This window comes from Myxocyprinus asiaticus, chromosome 44 (genome assembly GCF_019703515.2).
Source record: "Myxocyprinus asiaticus isolate MX2 ecotype Aquarium Trade chromosome 44, UBuf_Myxa_2, whole genome shotgun sequence".
Taxonomy (NCBI): Eukaryota; Metazoa; Chordata; class Actinopteri; order Cypriniformes; family Catostomidae; genus Myxocyprinus; species Myxocyprinus asiaticus.
Window position 1 is genome coordinate 9990746 of NC_059387.1, and position 20437 is coordinate 10011182.

Genomic DNA, 20437 nt, shown 5'->3' on the forward strand with positions numbered 1-20437 from the left:
TGTGACTTTGTTGTCACGTCCACTGTCAGCTTAATATAAATGCTGAAAAGTTACATTCCTAGACTTGAAACAACACATTTAAAAGGTCTTTTCCTTTCTCTGTTTTGTTAGCTGTTAACTGTTTTTTATAAGCTAATACTTGTATGGTAGGTACTTATTCCTATATGGTGTCTACACTGTTAAATTCATAATTACTTGTGAACATAAGTCACACTTGCTTAAGGAGGTAACCATAGCAACTATAGAAAGCCCTAGCATATTCTGTTAGGATTGGTATCGGACGGTACATGTACAAAACATTATTAAAACATTATCAGTTTATTCTAGATGTAGTCTACATATAATAGTTGTGTTGCAAAACAACTTAAGTGTTTCACTTTAAAAGTGTAAACCTCCACAAAATGCTCCCTAAAAAATTAACAGTATTTTTGGTAAAATTATAAAAGTAATCCTACACAGTCTAGATCTTCCCATCTAACTGAAATGCATGTGACCTTAATAATGGATTGTGTGTTTTCTGAAGAGCATGGAAGACCAATGTTCATATCATAGCTGTGAAAAGCTGGCAGATGCCATATGAATAGCTAAAGCTGTTAAGTTCTATATATTCAGTTGTGTATATTTGCACATTAATACTGTGGGCTGCAAATGACAGAGAAAGAGAGCCAATGTTTAATTTATTACATTACTGAAGCTGTATTATGAATCTCTGTGGCTTCATGGGCGGTTTGCACAGGGTTTTATTAACATCTCTAATTGCAGGATGGAAAATCAGTCGACAGCCTGTTTGTGTAAAATAGTCATATAAAAACTTGAATTATATTATAATAATAAACCAAGAACAGACTTTATGCTTAGTTAGCTTGGTGCAGTATAAATTAACTGTATGCAACAGATTAGGCGTAGTTTAAGAAATCATACATTTTGGTAGCATAAGCTCAAACCCATGCCAGATTAATCAAGAAAATATATTACACAGCCAGCTATGAGAAAAGAGGTACCTCTTACAATGACTTGTCTTGAAAATAGAGCATAAGCTTGATCAACAAACTTCTGTTTCAAGACTCACTCTCAGTATCTCTGAGGTACAGTTTTTCTTCTGTCACTCTTAATGAATTTCATATCTGTGCACTTGTTTTTTCTCTTATGTGCATCCTTGAAGTTTGTCACATACACCTTTCCATTCAAAGCAAAGCCTGTATGAATAACTGCGCCTGCCAGCTCCCACACCAAATTTTGCCAAGCAATAAAACAGAGTCAGCTCCAATAAAATGGAATTGTTGTGTGTGTTTGGATCACTGTTCGCCTTCTGTGACCACTGAATTATTGAACACGTGTGTTCACTGGAAATGTCATCTGTTCTTTTTACTGAGGTAGATAGAGGCAAAGAGACAGGAAAAGCTATGCATAACATCAATGGATATAACATGCTAGCACACAGTGTTGGGTGCAATCTGATTACAAAGTAATTAGTTATTATAATCTAGTTACTGTTTAAGTCAAAACGTAGTTTAATATATAACATTTTAAATTCTTGTAATCAGATTACAATTACCGTCTTTCAATTCAGGTAATAACTTGGGATGCGCCATTTCTAAAAAAATATTATTTATGTATAAAACATTTAAAATATTCTGTTTCTGTGACAGCTGAAGGGTGTGCAACAACAAACAAGGAGATTACTTTGAAAGTAAAAAAATGCAAATAAAAAAAGGATTCTGTGAAGTGTTTGAGAAAGTAACTTAAAAGTAATGAAATTAGAAATGTGATTAGTTTTTCTATGAAGTAATCAGAAAAGTAATCTGATTATAATTTTTGAGCAATGATTAGTCATTTGTACTGGATAATTGTTTATTAACTTACCCAACACTGCTAGCTCGAGACTAATAGATCTCAATTGTTTAATTAAACACACATTTTTATTCTTAAAGATGAAAATAATTATAAAGAAGTTGTGGATGTTGTAGCTTTGTGAGCTGATGGCTGATGTTTCAATCTCAACGTGGTTGCCTTTCATTTTGACAGGTCTAGTTAGCTTTGCTAGCTACAGTGTTGCACCCACTGATAGCGTTGTTTATTTACACATGCTGTCTACATTTTTATAGCACAGGAGTCACTAAAGCAATCGTGCAAAACAGGCAATGTGCTAAAATGCAGTTCTAAAATGTCTTTATTTACATGCAACTATTCCCTTGTGCAGTGGTGTAAAGTAACCATGTACAAGTATTTTTGAGTGTTAAAATTTGTTGCAACTTTTACTTCGCTAAATTTTTTTGACCAAATAAATACTCTTTACTTTGATACAGACCCTCTCATTACTTGTTACCCTGATTATGAAGGTTATGAAGGTTAGTTTCATTATTTGAAAAAAAGAGAGCAGAGGGCAGCTTATAAACAGCACGCAGTGTTTGTTTGACAGTAGCCGCCACAAGCCCAGAAACTCAGCGCATGCGCTCATGGAGTCCACGTCAGACCAGCACGGCATGCTTTTATAAAGAATTTTGTTGCTGAATATTTAGTTAAATACTGCTGTTCACCACTGTTTTTGATTCATTTGTTTACACTGATGTGTTAACATTTATTTACACACTGTTGTTTCTGTTCAAATGCTGTTTAATACTGATAGTTTTATATATATATGTAATAGATATAATACTTCAGTGTAGTTAGGGCCTATTGTTAATAGCTTGTAGAGTAGTTAACTATTTTTTAAAAGGGTAGCTTCAACTCAAAATTGCTTAGGTACAGAAAAAGAATTTGTTCAACTTATATACAGGTGCATCTCAATAAATTAGAATGTCGTGGAAAAGTTCATTTATTTCAGTAATTCAACTCAAATTGTGAAACTCGTGTATTAAATAAATTCAATGCACACAGACTGAAGTAGTTTAAGTCTTTGGTTCTTTTAATTGTGATGATTTTGGCTCACATTTAACAAAAACCCACCAATTCACTATCTCAAAAAATTAGAATACATCATAAGACCAATAAAAAAAACATTTTTAGTGAATTGTTGGCCTTCTGGAAAGTATGTTCATTTACTGTATATGTACTCAATACTTGGTAGGGGCTCCTTTTGCTTTAATTACTGCCTCAATTCGGCGTGGCATGGAGGTGATCAGTTTGTGGCACTGCTGAGGTGGTATGGAAGCCCAGGTTTCTTTGACAGTGGCCTTCAGCTCATCTGCATTTTTTGATCTCTTGTTTCTCATTTTCCTCTTGACAATATCCCATAGATTCTCTATGGGGTTCAGGTCTGATGAGTTTGCTGGCCAGTCAAGCACACCAACACCATGGTCATTTAACCAACTTTTGGTGCTTTTGGCAGTGTGGGCAGGTGCCAAATCCTGCTGGAAAATGAAATCAGCATCTTTAAAAAGCTGGTCAGCAGAAGGAAGCATGAAGTGCTCCAAAATTTCTTGGTAAACGGGTGCAGTTACTTTGGTTTTCAAAAAACACAATGGACCAACACCAGCAGATGACATTGCACCCCAAATCATCACAGACTGTGGAAACTTAACACTGGACTTCAAGCAACTTGGGCTATGAGCTTCTCCACCCTTCCTCCAGACTCTAGGACCTTGGTTTCCAAATGAAATACAAAACTTGCTCTCATCTGAAAAGAGGACTTTGGACCACTGGGCAACAGTCCAGTTCTTCTTCTCCTTAGCCCAGGTAAGACGCCTCTGACGTTGTCTGTGGTTCAGGAGTGGCTTAACAAGAGGAATACGACAACTGTAGGCAAATTCCTTGATGCCTTGACCCCAGCCTCAGTCCATTCCTTGTGAAGTTCACCCAAATTCTTGAATCGATTTTGCTTGACAATCATAAGGCTGTGGTTCTCTCGGTTGGTTGTGCATCTTTTTCTTCCACACTTTTTCCTTCCACTCAACTTTCTGTTAACATGCTTGGATACAGCACTCTGTGAACAGCCAGCTTCTTTGGCAATGAATGTTTGTGGCTTACCCTCCTTGTGAAGGGTGTCAATGATTGTCTTCTGGACAACTTTCAGATCAGCAGTCTTCCCCATGATTGTGTAGCCTAGTGAACCAAACTGAGAGACCATTTTGAAGGCTCAGGAAACCTTTGCAGGTGTTTTGAGTTGATTAGCTGATTGGCATGTCACCATATTCTAATTTTTTGAGATAGTGAATTGGTGGGTTTTTGTTAAATGTGAGCCAAAATCATCACAATTAAAAGAACCAAAGACTTAAACTACTTCAGTCTGTGTGCATTGAATTTATTTAATACACGAGTTTCACAATTTGAGTTGAATTACTGAAATAAATGAACTTTTCCACGACATTCTAATTTATTGAGATGCACCTGTACATAATAAAATGACTGAAGGTATTGTTTGAATTAATTATATGCTGTTCATGTTAATTTTGATGCAGCAGGCTACCTCAATCTGACACATTTTATTGGGACTGTAAAGCATTGCTCCACTACTGTGATCCAGACCAGACTGATCACACTGTGAATTTGGCGAGAGTAAGTCTAAAGCTCTGCTGCTGAAATGTATCTGTGCTTACCGAAATTCATGTGAGCTACAGTTTCCGCCTTAAATGTCCACAGAGTGGCACCAAAACAGAGTTATTTTATTAAAGGGATAGTTCACCCAAAAATGAACACAAATTAAGATTTTTAGAAGAATGTTTCTGCTCTGAAGGTCCTCACAATGCAAGTAAATGGATGCGAAAATGTTGAAGCTCCAAAATCCACAGAAATGCAGCATAAAAGTAATCCATACGACTCCAGTGGTTAAATTCATGTGTTCAGACAGGATATGGTAGGTGTGGGTGAGAAACAGATCAATATTTAAGTCCTTTTTTATCATAAATTCTTCTCACTGCCCAGTAGGGGGTGATATGCATGACGAATGTGAATCACCAAAAACAGAAGAAGGGGAAAGTGAAAGTGAAGGAAAAAGGACTTAAATATGTATCTGTTTCTCACCCACAACTATCATATCGCTTCAGAAGACATGGATTTAACCATCAGAGCTGTCTGGAGTATTTTTATGTTGCCCTTATGTGGATTATTTGGAGCTTCACAAATTTGGCACCTGTTCATTTGCATCATGAAACTTCAGAGTTGAGATATTCTTCTAAAAATCTACGTTTGTGTCCAGCAGATGAGAGAAAGTCATACACATATGTGATGGCATTCTGGTGAGTAAATGATGAGGGAATTTTCATTTTTGGGTGAACTATCTCTATAACTCTAATCCATAACCCAAACCCCAACCCTAAACCAACTGGCAATGGAGTAAAAATGTCATATTAGAGCGATAATGCAACCTCAGAACTGTGCCCACCATTGTTTTTGTGAACACGCTTCCTAGATTCCATGGGACCAGAACCCGTGTCTCAGAGGTTGACCATGCAACATGCTATCACTAGTGCCAGAGGTAAAGGTAAACGCATTTGAATTGATACAAAAATGTCTGATGGGGATGGCGCCTGTCAGTAAGTCAGCTAAATGTGGTCAATTTCAGGGTTCATGAACACACGGAAGACATCGATTTTCCTTGTGATCATGTTGTCTAGATCTGTGCTGAAATACTGTGCACAAAAGTAGCACAACTCTTAAGTAAATTTGCCCCACAGTGTCCTTTCCTTATGTAATGCTGATGTGCTATAAGAGAGAAATTATTGGAGGTTTTGAAAGGATTAAAACATTTTAGATTTTAGTGCTGGACAAAAATCACTTTATACAATTAGCTGCTTTGGTTCTGTGGGACGCGTGAAACCGTATGTTTTCCAGTGGCAATCAGCGATAGACAAAAATTGTCAAGCTTCACGTTTGTGGAGTGCACACAGTAGAAATCTGGCTGGGAGTCAGAATGAGTGCATCAGCTTATGGATCCACAAGTTTGCAAATCGTTTTCCACAGCCTGTGTGGGTAGAAAGCTGTCACGTTTCACAGATATATTCATAGCTGTCTATTTTTACATATATCTATTTATGTCAGATGGGGGTGGGGGGTCAGTCTTTCTAGGGTTTACGTTAATTGCTTTCCTTTTAGCTCTGTCTTTCTTCACACTAACTGTGGTTTGATTAATTATCTCTTCTCACACAGCACTAGGTATGATCTTTTCTTATGTGTCAGTCAGTTACGGATAAGGTTTCCCAGGGATCACACTCATCTGATGTTTATTTTTAGCTTTTTAATTGTGAGGATGCTGTTTCCTTCTATGGGGAGAGGAGCTATATTGTAACAGAGATGCAGGGAGCACCTCAGCATTTATGCTTTAACCTATTTTCTCTTTAAATAGAGATGCAATCATAAGGTAAAGAGTTGAATTATGTTGCATTATCTATAGTGTAAGATAATGTGTGGTTACAAAGAATATGGGTCTTTTTCCCACATTATACAAATGGACATTTGTGACAACAAACAGAGGCAATTCTAGAGTTCTTATCCAAACCTAGTGATCTGCTTGTTGTCTACATAGGAAACCCCCTTCTAAGGCAGCATCCTAAATGAAATGGAACCTCTCAAGTGACTGATTTGAAATGTAAAATGTAAAGAAAGCTCGACTCACAATTGATACAAATAGAGTTTGATGTTAGCATGTTGCTAAGCTAACAACACAATACTTTAATAAACATAAAAATACCAGCCTGATCTCTTGAAATGTACATGGCTGTGGCAACATTATGCTAAATGTTACATAGTTTATTATGCGTATTGTGGCAGTTCCGTGGTGAAAGTTCCTGTGTGGTGCTAAAAGCAATTTAAATGATCTTTTTAGGTTAACGTGCTATTAAAGGAATAATTCACCCAAAAATACAAATTAATTTGCAGTGCTCACCCTCATGCCATCCCAGATGTGTATGACTTTCTTTCATCTGCTGAACTCAATTTTGTTTTTAGAAGAATTTCTCAGCTCTTTTGGTCCATACAATGCAAGTGAACGGGTGCCAAAATTTTGAAGCTCCAACAATCACATACAGTAAGTCAGCATTAAAGTAATCTAGATGACTCCAGTGGTTAAATCAATGTCTTCTGAAGCGATATGATAGGTGTGGGTGGGAAACATATCAATATTTAAGTCATTTTTACTATACATAAATTCTCCTCCCTGCTCAGTCAGTCTCCACTTTAACTTTCACTTTCACATTCTTCATGCATATCGCCCACTTCTGGGCAGGGATAAGAATTTCATGCAATAAAGGACATAAATATTGATCTGTTTCTCAACCACACCTACAGTGCATCCAGAAAGTATTCACAGCGCTTCACTTTTTCCACATTTTGTTATGTTACAGCCTTATTCCAAAATTGATTCATTATATATATATATATTATAATTCATTATTTTCCTCAAAATTCTACAAACAATACCCCATAATGACAACGTGAAAGAAGTTTGTTTGAAATCTTTGCAAATTTATTAAAAATTAAAAAATGAAAAAAAAATCACATGTACATAAGCATTCACAGCCTTTGCCATGACACTCAAAATTGAGCTCAGGTGCATCCTGTTTCCACTGATCATCCTTGAGATGTTTCTACAACTTGGAGTCCACCTGTTATAAATTCAGTTGATTGGACATGATTTGGAAAGGCACACACCTGTCTGTATAAGGTCCCACAGTTAACAATGCATGTCAGAGCACAAACCAAGCCATGAAGTCCAAGGAATTGTCTGTAGACCTCCGAGACAGGATTGTATCGAGGCACAGATCTGGGGAAGGGTACGGAAAAATTTCTGCAGCATTGAAGGTCCCAATGAGCACAGTGGCCTCCATCATCCATAAATGGAAGAAGTTTGGAACCACCAGGACTCTTCCTAGAGCTGGCCGCCTGGCCAAACTGAGCGATCGGGAGAGAAGGGCCTTTGTCAAGGAGGTGACCAAGAACCCGATGGTCACTCTGACAGAGCTCCAGCATTTCTCTGTGGAGAGAGGAGAACCTTCCAGAAGAACAACCATCTTTGCAGCACTCCACCAATCAGGCCTGTATGGTAGAGTGGCCAGATGGAAACCACTCCTCAGTAAAAGGCATATGACAGCCCGCCTGGAGGACTCTCAGACCATGAGAAACAAAATTCTCTGGTCTGATGAAACAAAGATTGAACTCTTTGGCCTGAATGGCAAGCGTCATGTCTGGAGGAAACCAAGCACCGCTCATCACCTGGCCAATACCATCCCTACAGTGAAGCATGATGGTGACAGCATCATGCTGTTGGGATATTTTTCAGGGGCAGGAACTGGGAGACTAGTCAGGATCGAGGGAAAGATTAATGCAGCAATGTACAGAGACATCCTTGATGAAAACCTGCTCCAGAGCACACTGGACCTCAGACTGGGGCGAAGGTTCATCTTCCAACAGGACAATGACCCTAAGCACACAGCCAAGATAACAAAGGAGTGGCTACGGGACAACTCTGTGAATGTCCTTGAGTGGCCCAGCCAGAGCCCAGACTTGAACCCGATTGAACATCTCTGGAGAGATCTGAAAATGTTTGTGCACCGACGCTCCCCATCCAACCTGATGGAGCTTGAGAGGTCCTGCAAAGAAGAATGGGAGTAACTGCCCAAAAATAGGTGTGCCAAACTTGTAGCATCATACTCAAAAAGACTTGAGGCTGTAATTGGTGCCAAAGGTGCTTCAACAAAGCATTGAGCAAAGGCTGTGAATACTTATATACATGTGATTTTTTCGTTTTTTATTTTTAATAAATTTGCAAAGATTTCAAACAAACTTCTTTCATGTTGTCATTATGGGGTATTGTTTGTAGAATTTTGAGGAAAATAATGAATTTAATCCATTTTGGAATAAGGCTGTAACATAACAAAATGTGGAAAAAGTGAAGCGCTGTGAATACTTTCCGGATGTACTGTATCATATCACTTTTGAAAATATGGATTAAAACACTGGAGTCTTATGGATCACTTTTATGCTGCCTTTATGTGCTTTTTGGAGCGTCAGAATTTTGGCACCCATTCACTTGCCTTGTATGGACCTACAGAGCTGAGATATTCTTCTAAAAATCTTCATTTGTGTTCTGCAGAAGAAAGAAAGTCATACACATTTGGGATGGCATGAGGGTGAGTAAATGATGATAGAATTTTCATTTTTGGGTGAACTATCCCTTTAAGTTTTAAATCAGCAAAATCTACTTCAAAAATTTGTCAGAGCTCATAGTATTTAGTCTTTAACAATCAGTTTCTTGGCCCTGATTGATGCTTAAACTTTAAAGGAGTAGATCAACCCCCGCACCACAGAAGAAAAAAGTAATATGTGTTTTGACACATCCGGGTGAATGTGGGTTTTTTGGATGAACTATTCTTGTGCATTATTATGTTAGATAGCATCCCAGTAGGCAGTGTTGTAGTCAAGTCACTAGATCTTAAGGGCGAGTCAAGTCCGAGTCCAAGTCCAAGTCACCAATATTGTGTCCAAGTCGAGTTCAAGTCGAGTTGCCAATAACTGCATACAAGTCAGAGTTACGAGTCCTTTTCTATGTCATAAAATAAGCAAAAAATCAAAATTCTGTTGCCATTTTAAGTTTATTGGCGCGCGCGCACACACACACACACACAGCCTTTCAAAGTGTATTGTACAATAAACCATACACACAATAGCAATACCATGTCTGTAGGTTTTTTTTCTTAATGTTACTTGAATGTTTGATATTGCTTTTAGAAACTTTAAGCACAGCTTTCTTCATTTGCTTCTTAGTTCTTATTTTAGTAATAACTGTTTCTTTGTCTTGAATAATTACTTGAGAAATTCTATCTCATCACAATGTTGTATATAGACCTATACAATAATCAAGGAAATAAAAAATGAGATGTCAAATAACTTTCCACTGTAAACAACAATGCCTTCTTGCCATTTATGTGAAGTTTATTTATTTTACTTTTTTTCTCAGGTATTGTCCTCAAGTGTTATATTATCAAAATTCATTATAATTCAGGCATGGAGCAATTCACATGACTTTCCATGGATGGCTGGATGTTTATCCTTTTAACAATGGGATTACTTAACTGTTTTAGCCTACATTTGTGATAAACTCGCATCACACAAGTCAGTCTCCATCTCTATGTAAAACTGCACCTGTCATAAACGCATGAACATATGTCAACATGATCTTATGTTCCCGTTATAATGATAACTTGTAATAATGATTTACGATTTTGTTCCACATATTTTCGAATTTTCTACGTATGTGCCGCCACATAGATTCTGAAAAATCATTTATGCATTCTAGACAAACTTGTGCAGGTAAATTTTCTTGTGGAGAGGACTTGTGTCGTAACGTGTTCTTTGTAAACTGTTTCTGTCATTTGAATTGCTTATGTCTCTTACATTGTCAGTGAGCATCAGAATATCATTCTTACAGTACGACTTTAACCATGTATTATGCACCACCAACCAAATGCCGAGTTGATTTCTCAAACTCCGTATTCTCTCTCGCTACACCACGTCTACAGAGGCAGAATAATGTATGAATAAACAGAGGAAGAGTTATTTTGCTTTATAATAGATTTGCGAGTACACATGACATGTTTTGAGTGGCACACACACTCTCTGAACGAGAGCAAGGGGATTTGAGAGTGCGCGTCCAGTTTTGAGTGAAAGCAAAGGAAATCCGTGTGCGAGTGCAGAGATTCACGCTCGCGCAACCGGTACATGGCATGACATTGTAGTATATTATGGGCGGAAGAACGAACAACTGCTATGCAAAATTACTTGAATCCAGGATCAAGACCGGAAATTCCTCAATGTCATAAATTAAAGACTGTGCTCTGCCGATGCCAAACAAATGAGCCAGAGGTCCAAAAGAAGCTCCTTTGATTCATTCATTCAGTAACACACGGACACTTAAAATTATATACTGAATGACCACAATGAGACATTTCCTGTGTCACATGCTAAAACTCTGTCAAGAGAGAGCTTGAAAACTGTCTTGGTTTCTTTGAAATGATCCCTTTGTATTATCTTTTTAGCAGAACAGAAAACAGATGCTCTGCTCATAACTTCAAATGTACAAATTAACTTTTCAGGTGTATACAAGTGTATCTCAGGACATCTCATCTTAATCCAGGAACTGTGACACAATCGCAAAACTTACTTTACTGTAATTTTATCCTGTACATAATCTGCCAAAGTGCCTAGAACTCTCATTCAAGGTTTAACCTGATAATATACCCTGACAATTATGTTTTTCATAATGTGTAATCTATTATCCATGTTGTAAAACCAATTAATTTACCATTATGATTTTTAATCTGGTATTTTCATGTTTTGTAACTTGCACGTTGAAACTGATGAATGTATGTCATATTTACTATAGCTGAGTTTCATTTTGCATGTCTCGAATGCTAATGAATGGTATTTTCTAATATTTATAGCAATTTCATTATATAAAGGTTCATGATTAAACATTGCTCAATTTTGAGTGGAAAACAGCAACCTTAAGAACAAAGACTCATTAATCACCTTCAGAAGGAGGGACAGAGAGATGATCACATGGTATCTGAAAAACACTACTGATTGACACAAGGCACCTTTGGGGTGTGGCCAACCTCAACTAAACAAAGCCTCCCCACCTAGGACAAATGCACACTTCTTCTTCGGCTCTCTTCTGCTCTTCTTCGTGTCTTCCGCCTCTTCCTTCTTGGCTCTGGGCTCTTAGCCCTTCTTCGGCTGGCTTTGCACAATGTAGAATCCAGGAAAGCTCAGAACGCAAAGTTCAGAGGAAGCTCTTCTCCCTCTCTACTCTACGTCTCACACGTGACGGGAGTCGTGAGTCTTCCTTGTGGAAGGCCTCACTTCAAAGCCCCGCCCCATCATTCCAGCAACAAACTATCCACGATATTAACAGAGGTCCAAAACATTGACGGAACAACCAGAACTTTCCACAAAGAGCCAAAGAACCAAAGCAATGCAAGGAAATGCTAGTACATCTCCAAACTTTCATTGAAAGTGCTGGTGTCTCTTTAACATAATTTGAGTAACCCGATTGCAAATCGAGTTAGACTAAATGAAGTATCGATGGTTCTCAAGGCAATGTCTATAGACTCCATGAAGTTCTATTTTCTCTTTACAGATCATTTTCATTCACCTTCTGTTACAGCTCACTTACCAACCTGTTGTTTATGTTTGTCTATATATATATTAGTTAGTTTGATATTTTAGATTAGCAATAAAGTCTTGTTTGTATTCAAAGCTAATTTGACTGTGGTATATTTTGATAAATAATTTCTTCACTTGATTTTTAAAAGATCTGCGCTCCGAAGCTCGAACCATATCTAAACATATTTGTGATATTATTTTCAATAAGCCATGAGAATAGTATTATTCTAAAGAGTTAACAGATGCATCATATCAACTCAGCATGGCCGAGTGATCAGATGTACACCTTAATTCTTTCAATAAGTGAATTAATCATAATTCCCTTATAAAGCCGATTCCTTACATATAAATTGTGAACTGATTCAACGAGCCTGTTGTATTACATTTTTGATGGTGGAGAATTTTATTCCAATTTCTAATCTGATCATTTGTCATTTATCCTGTCGAATGCAACCAAGATTCCTAAACTAATTCCATTATACAATGTCCTGCATATTACTGGTGAAGGTATGCAGGCACTTTAATCCATACTATGTACATTTATACTACCAAATTTCTCAACAACATGCATGTGATCTCAAGCCATAAAAGGGCAAAACGCAAAAGTTAACGGTTGTAACAAGTCCTCTCCTCCAAGTAAGAATGCACCCAATGCTCGAGTCATTAGTGTTCAAATCCGAGACGAGTCATGAGTCATCGTTATCACGAATTGAGGACTACAACACTGCCAGTAGGCACCAGCCCGGCCCTGCTGACAGCGAATCCAATATCGGCAAAGTGAATCCGATATAGCCTCACAACTCCCCGTTGGTTTGCGCTGATATTTCAGCAGCTGCTTTGCTGCAGTCGCCTGTCAGCCATTTTGTTTCACTTGGTTGCTCCGTAAAGATTCGTTATAGTCCAAACCCTTGCCTTTCTTCCTGAGTCTTCTGCAGTCTTGCGTGCATTCAGCATAGCCCAACTTGAAGGAATCATGCTTGACTTTAGTGCTCTCCCTGGAGAGTGCTGTGTAAGTGAAAACATTGTCGTTTCTTGTTCTTTGTAAATCCAAATAGCTACCCTCCTGAGACAAAGCATACTGTGTGTGAGAGAAAGGGAGAGTCTGTTAGACTGGCTGACAGCTCCCTGAACGAGTTTGTTACGCCTCACTCCATGTATCAACTTGACCTCATATATAGTGTTGTATAACTTATCCGTGTAGTGTTCTTGAATGTGCAGAAATCTCTATTCTGTTCCAACTGAACTAACATGATTGTCTTTCTCCATCTCCTCCAAAGTGAGAAATTAAGCGGGGCTTGGGGAACAAAAATTGAAATCGACAAAAATGGCTCAAATATTTAAATTATGTGGCCTAAAAAAAATGCACCTGTAGTGAATTCCTCTTTTGTGTACTCTGTTATGAAACAGGTGATACAGTCTATTTAAGGCCTGTCTAGTAATATATTTAGTGCCTCTGCAGACACTGTGGTGACTTGTAGCTGTTGGATATCTGTTTGCTGTTTTAGAGGCGAGTGGTGTTTAATGTTTCCCAGTGTTGGGAAGTAGTTAACTAAAATTCAGCACATTTTTCAGGAGCGTGACAGAAGTTGTGCTTTTTTCACAACAGTGTAGCTTTTAAAGAAACGTGCTACATTTTCCAGCTGGTAGTGTGCTAGTAGTGTCAAAAAATGCTACGTTTGTCACATTGTATTGTGAACACAGCAATGGAGCCGAGTGAGTGATCAAACACACTCACCTAAACCGTCCTCTCATGTTGCACTGGGAAAACCAAATCATTTAAGTGAATCGGTTCTTTCAGACAGTTCATGTAAATGAATCGGTTAAAATAAACGATTCCCTTATATTTAGGATTGGGAACTCTGATTCGTTTTAGTGTGCTGGTTCTTTTAGACTGTTTATGTAAATGAACTAGTTCAAATAAATGATTCACTGATTCACTTGAGCCCCACGCAGCCTTAAAAGGACTTTGCCTTCTTTATTGAAGTGAAATATTTTGTAAATTGCTGCTGTTTATCACTATATTTTGATTCAGTTGTATAAAATAGGGTGTTTTTTATTTTATTAGTGTATATTAACTATATGTTTTTGTTCAATTTAATGTTGTCACTGTATTTGTTGACCCCTTTTGAAATTAACCATGGTTTTACTATAGTTATATGGTAGTAACCAGTGTTGGGGTAACGTGATAAAAGTAATGCATGTTACATAATCAGATTACTTTTTAAAAAGTATTAAAGTAACGCAATATTTTTTATTTTAGATCATAATATCAGAGTTACTTTTTAAATAAAGTAACTCTTTGCTTTATACACCTCTACTGTCCCTGTATTGCGAGTAAAAGTGTCCAAACTTCAGGAAGGAGACTTGTGAGTTCTATAGTGTAGAGTGTGAGGCCAGAGACTATTTAGCAGAGACAAGTCACTTCTATTTAAATGAATGGGAGAAATTGGAACAGTCAATGGATGTAGAAAGGAAGTCCCGCCTTGCAGGTAAAAGAACCAATCACCTTTTAAAAAAGGCATTGCCTGTCAATCATCTCGCTAACGCGCATTTCGTGTTTTAGCGTAATATGAGATCAACTCAACATTCGGTTGAGTGAAACGCAATTGATTCGTGTATTAATACACACTGCATTAAAAAATCAGTAAACGCATTTTGGCAGAGGGAGAAATTCACGCTCAATTCACTGACTTATGCAGCCGAACTGCTCCGTGTTAGAGCTCCCTGTAACTGGGAGAATGGAATGAGAAAAGCTGAATCTGGATCAGTGACTCCAAGCACGTTCTACATGGTTTGTGTACTCAGAGAAGATTTCTTAGTTTTTATGACATTTTGGTAGCATTAAAAAGGATTCCATTCAAGTTGTATCAGCATGTGCCTTTGAAGTTGTTGCATCTGTACGCACTGTGGAGCAACTCAAAACAAGCTTCACTGAGATGACTTAAGTGAAAAATATTAATTTATTCATCAGACTTATTCCAAATCATGCATATTCATGTTATTGATTCTTTATTATAAATATGACATGAAGATCTACTATCTAAATATCTGATTGTTTACTATGTTGTTTTGACATGAGTGTTTTACAGTAGCTAGCATGACTGTAATGTCTCTTGTATGCAATGCATGGCTTATTTGTATGGAATGCACAGTATAGCAGAAGAGAAAGTTGCTGTGAGAAAAAAGTAATGCAAAAGTAACACAAAAGTTACATAACACTTTACTTTCCATAAAAAAATTACTTTCATTAATTAAGTTACTCTTTAAGGAGTAACGTAATATTCTAAAGTGTTACTTTTAAAAGTAACATTACCCAACACTGGTAGTAACCATGATTTTCTTTTTTTTTTTTTTTTTTTTTTTTTTCAGATCACTAAAGCTATTTAAATACTTTATATAACTATCAGGTGATATTACTGAATTCAGCAGTCAGAACTGATTGCAGAATTAAATAATATTATGTGATTGTTTTATATCTAAAATATTGTCTTATTTAAAATGTTGTTTGCTACTTTTTGTAAATAGCTTGTAGTGTAGCTAACTACTTTTTTAAAAGAGTAGCTTGACTGTAGTTTAATACTTACAGTTTCCAAACAACTTCCCCAACACTATAGAGCTAATGTTAAGTGTAGCATCTGTGTGTGTGTTCCTGTTTCATGTTTTGATTACATGTCTTTTATTTTGAAGTTAATTTTCACTTCCTTGTTCCTGTCATGTGTCTGTGATTTCCTGGTCTTGTCATGTGACCCTTATGTTACATCTGTTGTGTTCTTATTGGTCTTTGGTTTATTAGTCTTGTTATCTTATTAACAGTTCCGATCTGTCATTGGTCCTTATGTTATTAGTTCAGTCTTGTGATTGTTTATCTTGTTATCTTGTTACCCCAGTCTGTGTATTTAAACCCTCTTGTTTGTCTTTGTTCCTGGTCAGGTATTGTGTGTGGTTATGTTGCATTTCTTGGATTTTTCTTGTTCTAGTTCTTAGTTTATTTTCTAGATAACTTCAAGTTTTAGTTATCTTGGATTGCACCTTGTAAATAAACTGCACTTTGTTTCTTTTCATCATCGCCTTCGTCTGCTGCTACTTCAGCCTGCCAAATCTTTACGTTAAGTGGTTTTTATATATATGTATATGGATATGCCCTGTTACTGTTTTTAACATTCAGTTAACCTTGAGGTTTCTGAGCATTTTTTCATTGGGATGCTGGAATAAAAATGTTTAATGCAATGGAATTTCTCAAACACTGCTCAAAATAGCAGCAAATAAAGTGCACAGTGAGCTATGAGCCTAATAGCACAATACATGTGCGTGGAGTTACACTGCTGCGGTTAAATAGCCTCTTCGGGGTGCTTTGGTTTAAAATCGAATGGCATTGAACTTGTCTAATTATTATATGTAAATATGCACATTAAAGCAAAAGGGAAAACCACTTTTATCAAGCGCTGAAACTTTGCTCCGTGAAAAACAACCTGGAATCATGTTTAATGGTGTAACAGTCATGTGAGGTCCTTTTTGCAACCTGAACTTTAGAACATGGCACAACACAACAAAGGTGTTTGGAGATGTGTTTATAAAGTTCTTTTTAACATGTGTAGATTAACTGAATAGTGATGCATCAAACAGTCAACCGAATGTTGACCATCCGTGCACATCCCTAGTTTTTAACAAAATAAGACTAAAATTAGCTCTGAAAACACTTCCAACAAGCCCAAATCCTCATCAAAGGAGCGATTACATTAAATGTACCCTGACGGTAGACAGTAGAAAGCTGTACAATCTAACCAGTTATGTAAAATTCCAGCAGAGAGTGTTTATTATGTACAGTTACTTTTTTATGTGATGTTGACTTGATTTTATAGTCAGTGGGGATAACTGTACAGAACCTATTTCAGTTCTTTTGTTTAACTGAAGTTTTTGTGACAAATGTATAGTTTATTGCATGTTTGATATTTTCCAGGGTACAAATATTGGCCCATATTAAAAAATTTTTTTTCTTTCAGGACAAAGAGAGTAAGCCACTGTTACCGCATTGTATACCGTCACATGGAGAGAACGCTGACCCAGGATGAAGTGCGGCTTATTCATGAAGCCATTGAGCAGGCGGCTATAAAAAAGTTTGGAGTGGAGGGAAGATACTGAGACTTCACAGGAACCAACATCACATTTCTTAGATATTTCCTTGGGAATTGATGGTGATCTTTAAGAGTCTTTCACCTTTTGTTGGTTCACAGAAATAGTCTCACCTCTATGAGATAAATAAAATGTGTCAGCTTTTTTTATAACAGTTAAAACAGTACTTTGGGACTCCATCTTCAGTTTTCTTAAAGGAATCGTTCAACCAACAGTTACATTTCTGTTGTTATTTAGTTCAAACAAAGACAGAATTTTAATCATGGGGTGAACTGCTGTATTGCTTTAACAAACATTTGGTTTTATTACATAGGAAGCAGAATTTTGACCTTTAAATGACCTGTTTGGTCACAATAATTTGGCCTGATTGCACCCACATCACACTAGCTTTTTCATGGCGCAAAAAGCCAGGCTTACTTACACAAGCTGGGAGGGCTGCACATTTAAAGTCAAAACAAATGTCAAAGAGGCCTTTTACACATCTGGATATGCACCAGCCACAGAGCCTGATGAGAAGCTGGAAACAGAGCTAACAGATACGGATCTCATTTCTATACTTCCTTAGAAGATGTGAGGTAGCATGTAATGAGCTGCTGCCCTGAAATTAGTAAGACAATGAAACGATCCCTTAAAGTGACTCTGCAGTAAAATGGTAAACAGGACGCTGTTGTTGTGTTGTTTGTGGTAGAAAATAAACTGAATGTCGAGGTGTATTTGAGTCACTGTCCTTTTTTGTCTTTGTATTTCCCAACTGGTTCATACCTTAGCAATCAAAGACCACATTCACACTGCTAAGTTTTGGGAGTGATGACTGAATTTATCATTTTGTACGTGTATGGAATAAAGAAGTCGCCCCTACTACCCTGAACTTATGATAACCATAGTGATGATAACCATATAGCAATGTTTTGCCATCTTGCAATTATAAAGAAGAAACATGGATGTCAAGAGTTTACCATGTTTGGAACTACGTTCAGTAGATTTTTCGAATTTGATTGTAGAATGCGGTTGTCACTCCACATTTAGCTGCTGTGAGAATGTGGCCAAACAGTACGGCATTTTAGTCTGGTTTGATGTTCACATTATTTAACATTGTTGTACAGATTGTGAGTTTTGAACTTAATATATTTCTGTTTTATGAGCAGCATCAATGTAATTTCATGAGTATTCGTACGTATTCCTACATAAATTGTGGTTCTAGCACATGTACATTTGCAAAAACACAATTTACAACACTGATGTATTGACAGCATCTAAAATGTAAATTAAGTATGAAAACTTAAATAACTTACATTTCTCACTCTAAACCCTAATCTTGTCATTACTGGAAAATCAGTTCACTTAATTAAACATTACTTGAAATGTCAAGTTTTGGGTTTACAACTCAAATAGCTAATTTCCTTGAACTTATTTTTCTTAGAAAATATCAGCCAATCTCAGTTCACTAGTGGTGGTGATTTTGATACATTTCAGTGACTCGATTCTTTTGATTCCATTCACCAAAACAATTTGTTCAGATTCGTTCATTAATTTGTTCATTGACCATTTCTTCAGGTTACACCTTTGTGCCTGTGGATGGTGCCAAATGACTGTCTTTCAAGTAACTGCATTAAACCAAAAGCAGTCATTTACATCCAGAACAAGTCTAATTATCCTTTATTAAAATTTGCTTGTCTACAATTCTACTAAGAGACTTAAGCACTGAGTATTTAAGCATCATAAGCATTTCCCTACAAATGACAACAAAGCATATCTATCATTTTCTGAACTGTTGAACACGACTTCTTATCAAGCTATACAATAAAAAACAACAGTTCTAGCCTAATAAATAATTATGAGTTTCAATAACGTCTGTATGTCATTGTAATGTGTGGTCATCACTCACTTCTATTCTTAATTAATCCGGCCCCTTGTTGAATGAGACTGACAAACTGAATGAACGACATGCAGTCACTCCTCTCATTGAGCCAGTCAGCTGATCCTCATTCATGATGACTGACTAATTTCATTCGTTTGCAAACAAGTTTATCAGGACATTCAGTTCACTCACAGATGACATGACTGACTAGTTCAGTGAAGAGGTGTGTTCGTTCAGTGGGTCCAACCAATGACATGCTCCTTCACAGCCAGTACTCCAATGTTATTGGCTAGCGCTATAGTCAGTCTTTAAAAGCAACACAAATGGAATTTGCATGTCTACAAATGTAGGAAGACACTTAAAAATAGAGTTTAAACACAAAAACTGTTTTCACCACAAGTGGCAGGTCTTATTTTCCCTATATTTTGTCAAATGCTGGGCTTAATTTTTACCAAGACAGAGGAAAAGTTCAAGAAAATCCTGATAATACCTTACACTGTGCATCAAAGCACAACATTAACATCTGTAATTCAAGTTATTTGAATGATATGGTCTTCAGTCATTTTTACACATTCATAAATTGGGGATTATTTTTTGTGTATACCAATAAACTTGTCTTTAGTGCATTTCACCCTTTTCTCTCCTTGTTGAACGCAATTGACTCACATGTTGAACTGAACGAACGATATGCCTCCACTCGTTCAGTCAGTCAGCAGATCTTCATTAACAAATGAGATGACTAAGTCGTTAATTTCGTTCACAAACGAGTTTACCTGTACATTCAGTTCATTCATGAACAACACCTCTCATCTCGTTCAGACTCAAATGACAGACTAGTTCATTGAAGGGGAGTATTCGTTCAGTGGGTCGAACCAGTTATATGCTCCTTCACAGCCTGCACTCGAATGCTATTGGCTCATGCTATAATCAGTCTTTACAGGCATGAAAAGCCACCAAAGAAGTCTCGCACTTCAAACTAGAGCTCATTGGCTTCAAAAGGGAAAGATGTCAGTGAACAATGAGAAAGATTCATTCACTTAAAAGATTTGTTTAAAAAGACTGATTCATTCATGAAGAAACATCACTACAGTTCACCTTGTGCATGTGCAGCTGAAGGATAGGCATATATGCATTTTTGTGGAGAAATAAGTTTATTTGATGATTGACTTGTTCATTATTGTATGACCTAATTTTCCATTTATTTAAAATTATTATGTTGAGACAACAACATTTAAATTGCAAATCTGAGTTGTCTACTTCCATCTAGTTGCCTTAACTTAAATAGTTAAGTTCATTCTATATGAATACCAAGTTAAGTGAAAATAATTACACAAGTGTTTGCCATTACTATAT

The 20437-nt window shown here is 36.9% G+C and overlaps 1 protein-coding gene across 2 annotated transcripts in view; it reads left to right on the forward strand.

Moving 5' to 3' along the window:
* LOC127434152 (phenylalanine--tRNA ligase, mitochondrial-like) overlaps positions 1-18099 on the forward strand; it is a 220526-nt gene extending 202427 nt beyond the window's left edge. For both annotated transcript variants that reach the window (XM_051686688.1, XM_051686686.1), the window contains one exon: positions 17097-18099. In XM_051686688.1, coding sequence (XP_051542648.1) covers positions 17097-17235 — 139 coding nt within the window. In that variant the 3' untranslated portion in view covers positions 17236-18099. The remainder of the gene's footprint in view (positions 1-17096) is intronic.
* Positions 18100-20437: the final 2338 nt, after the last annotated feature.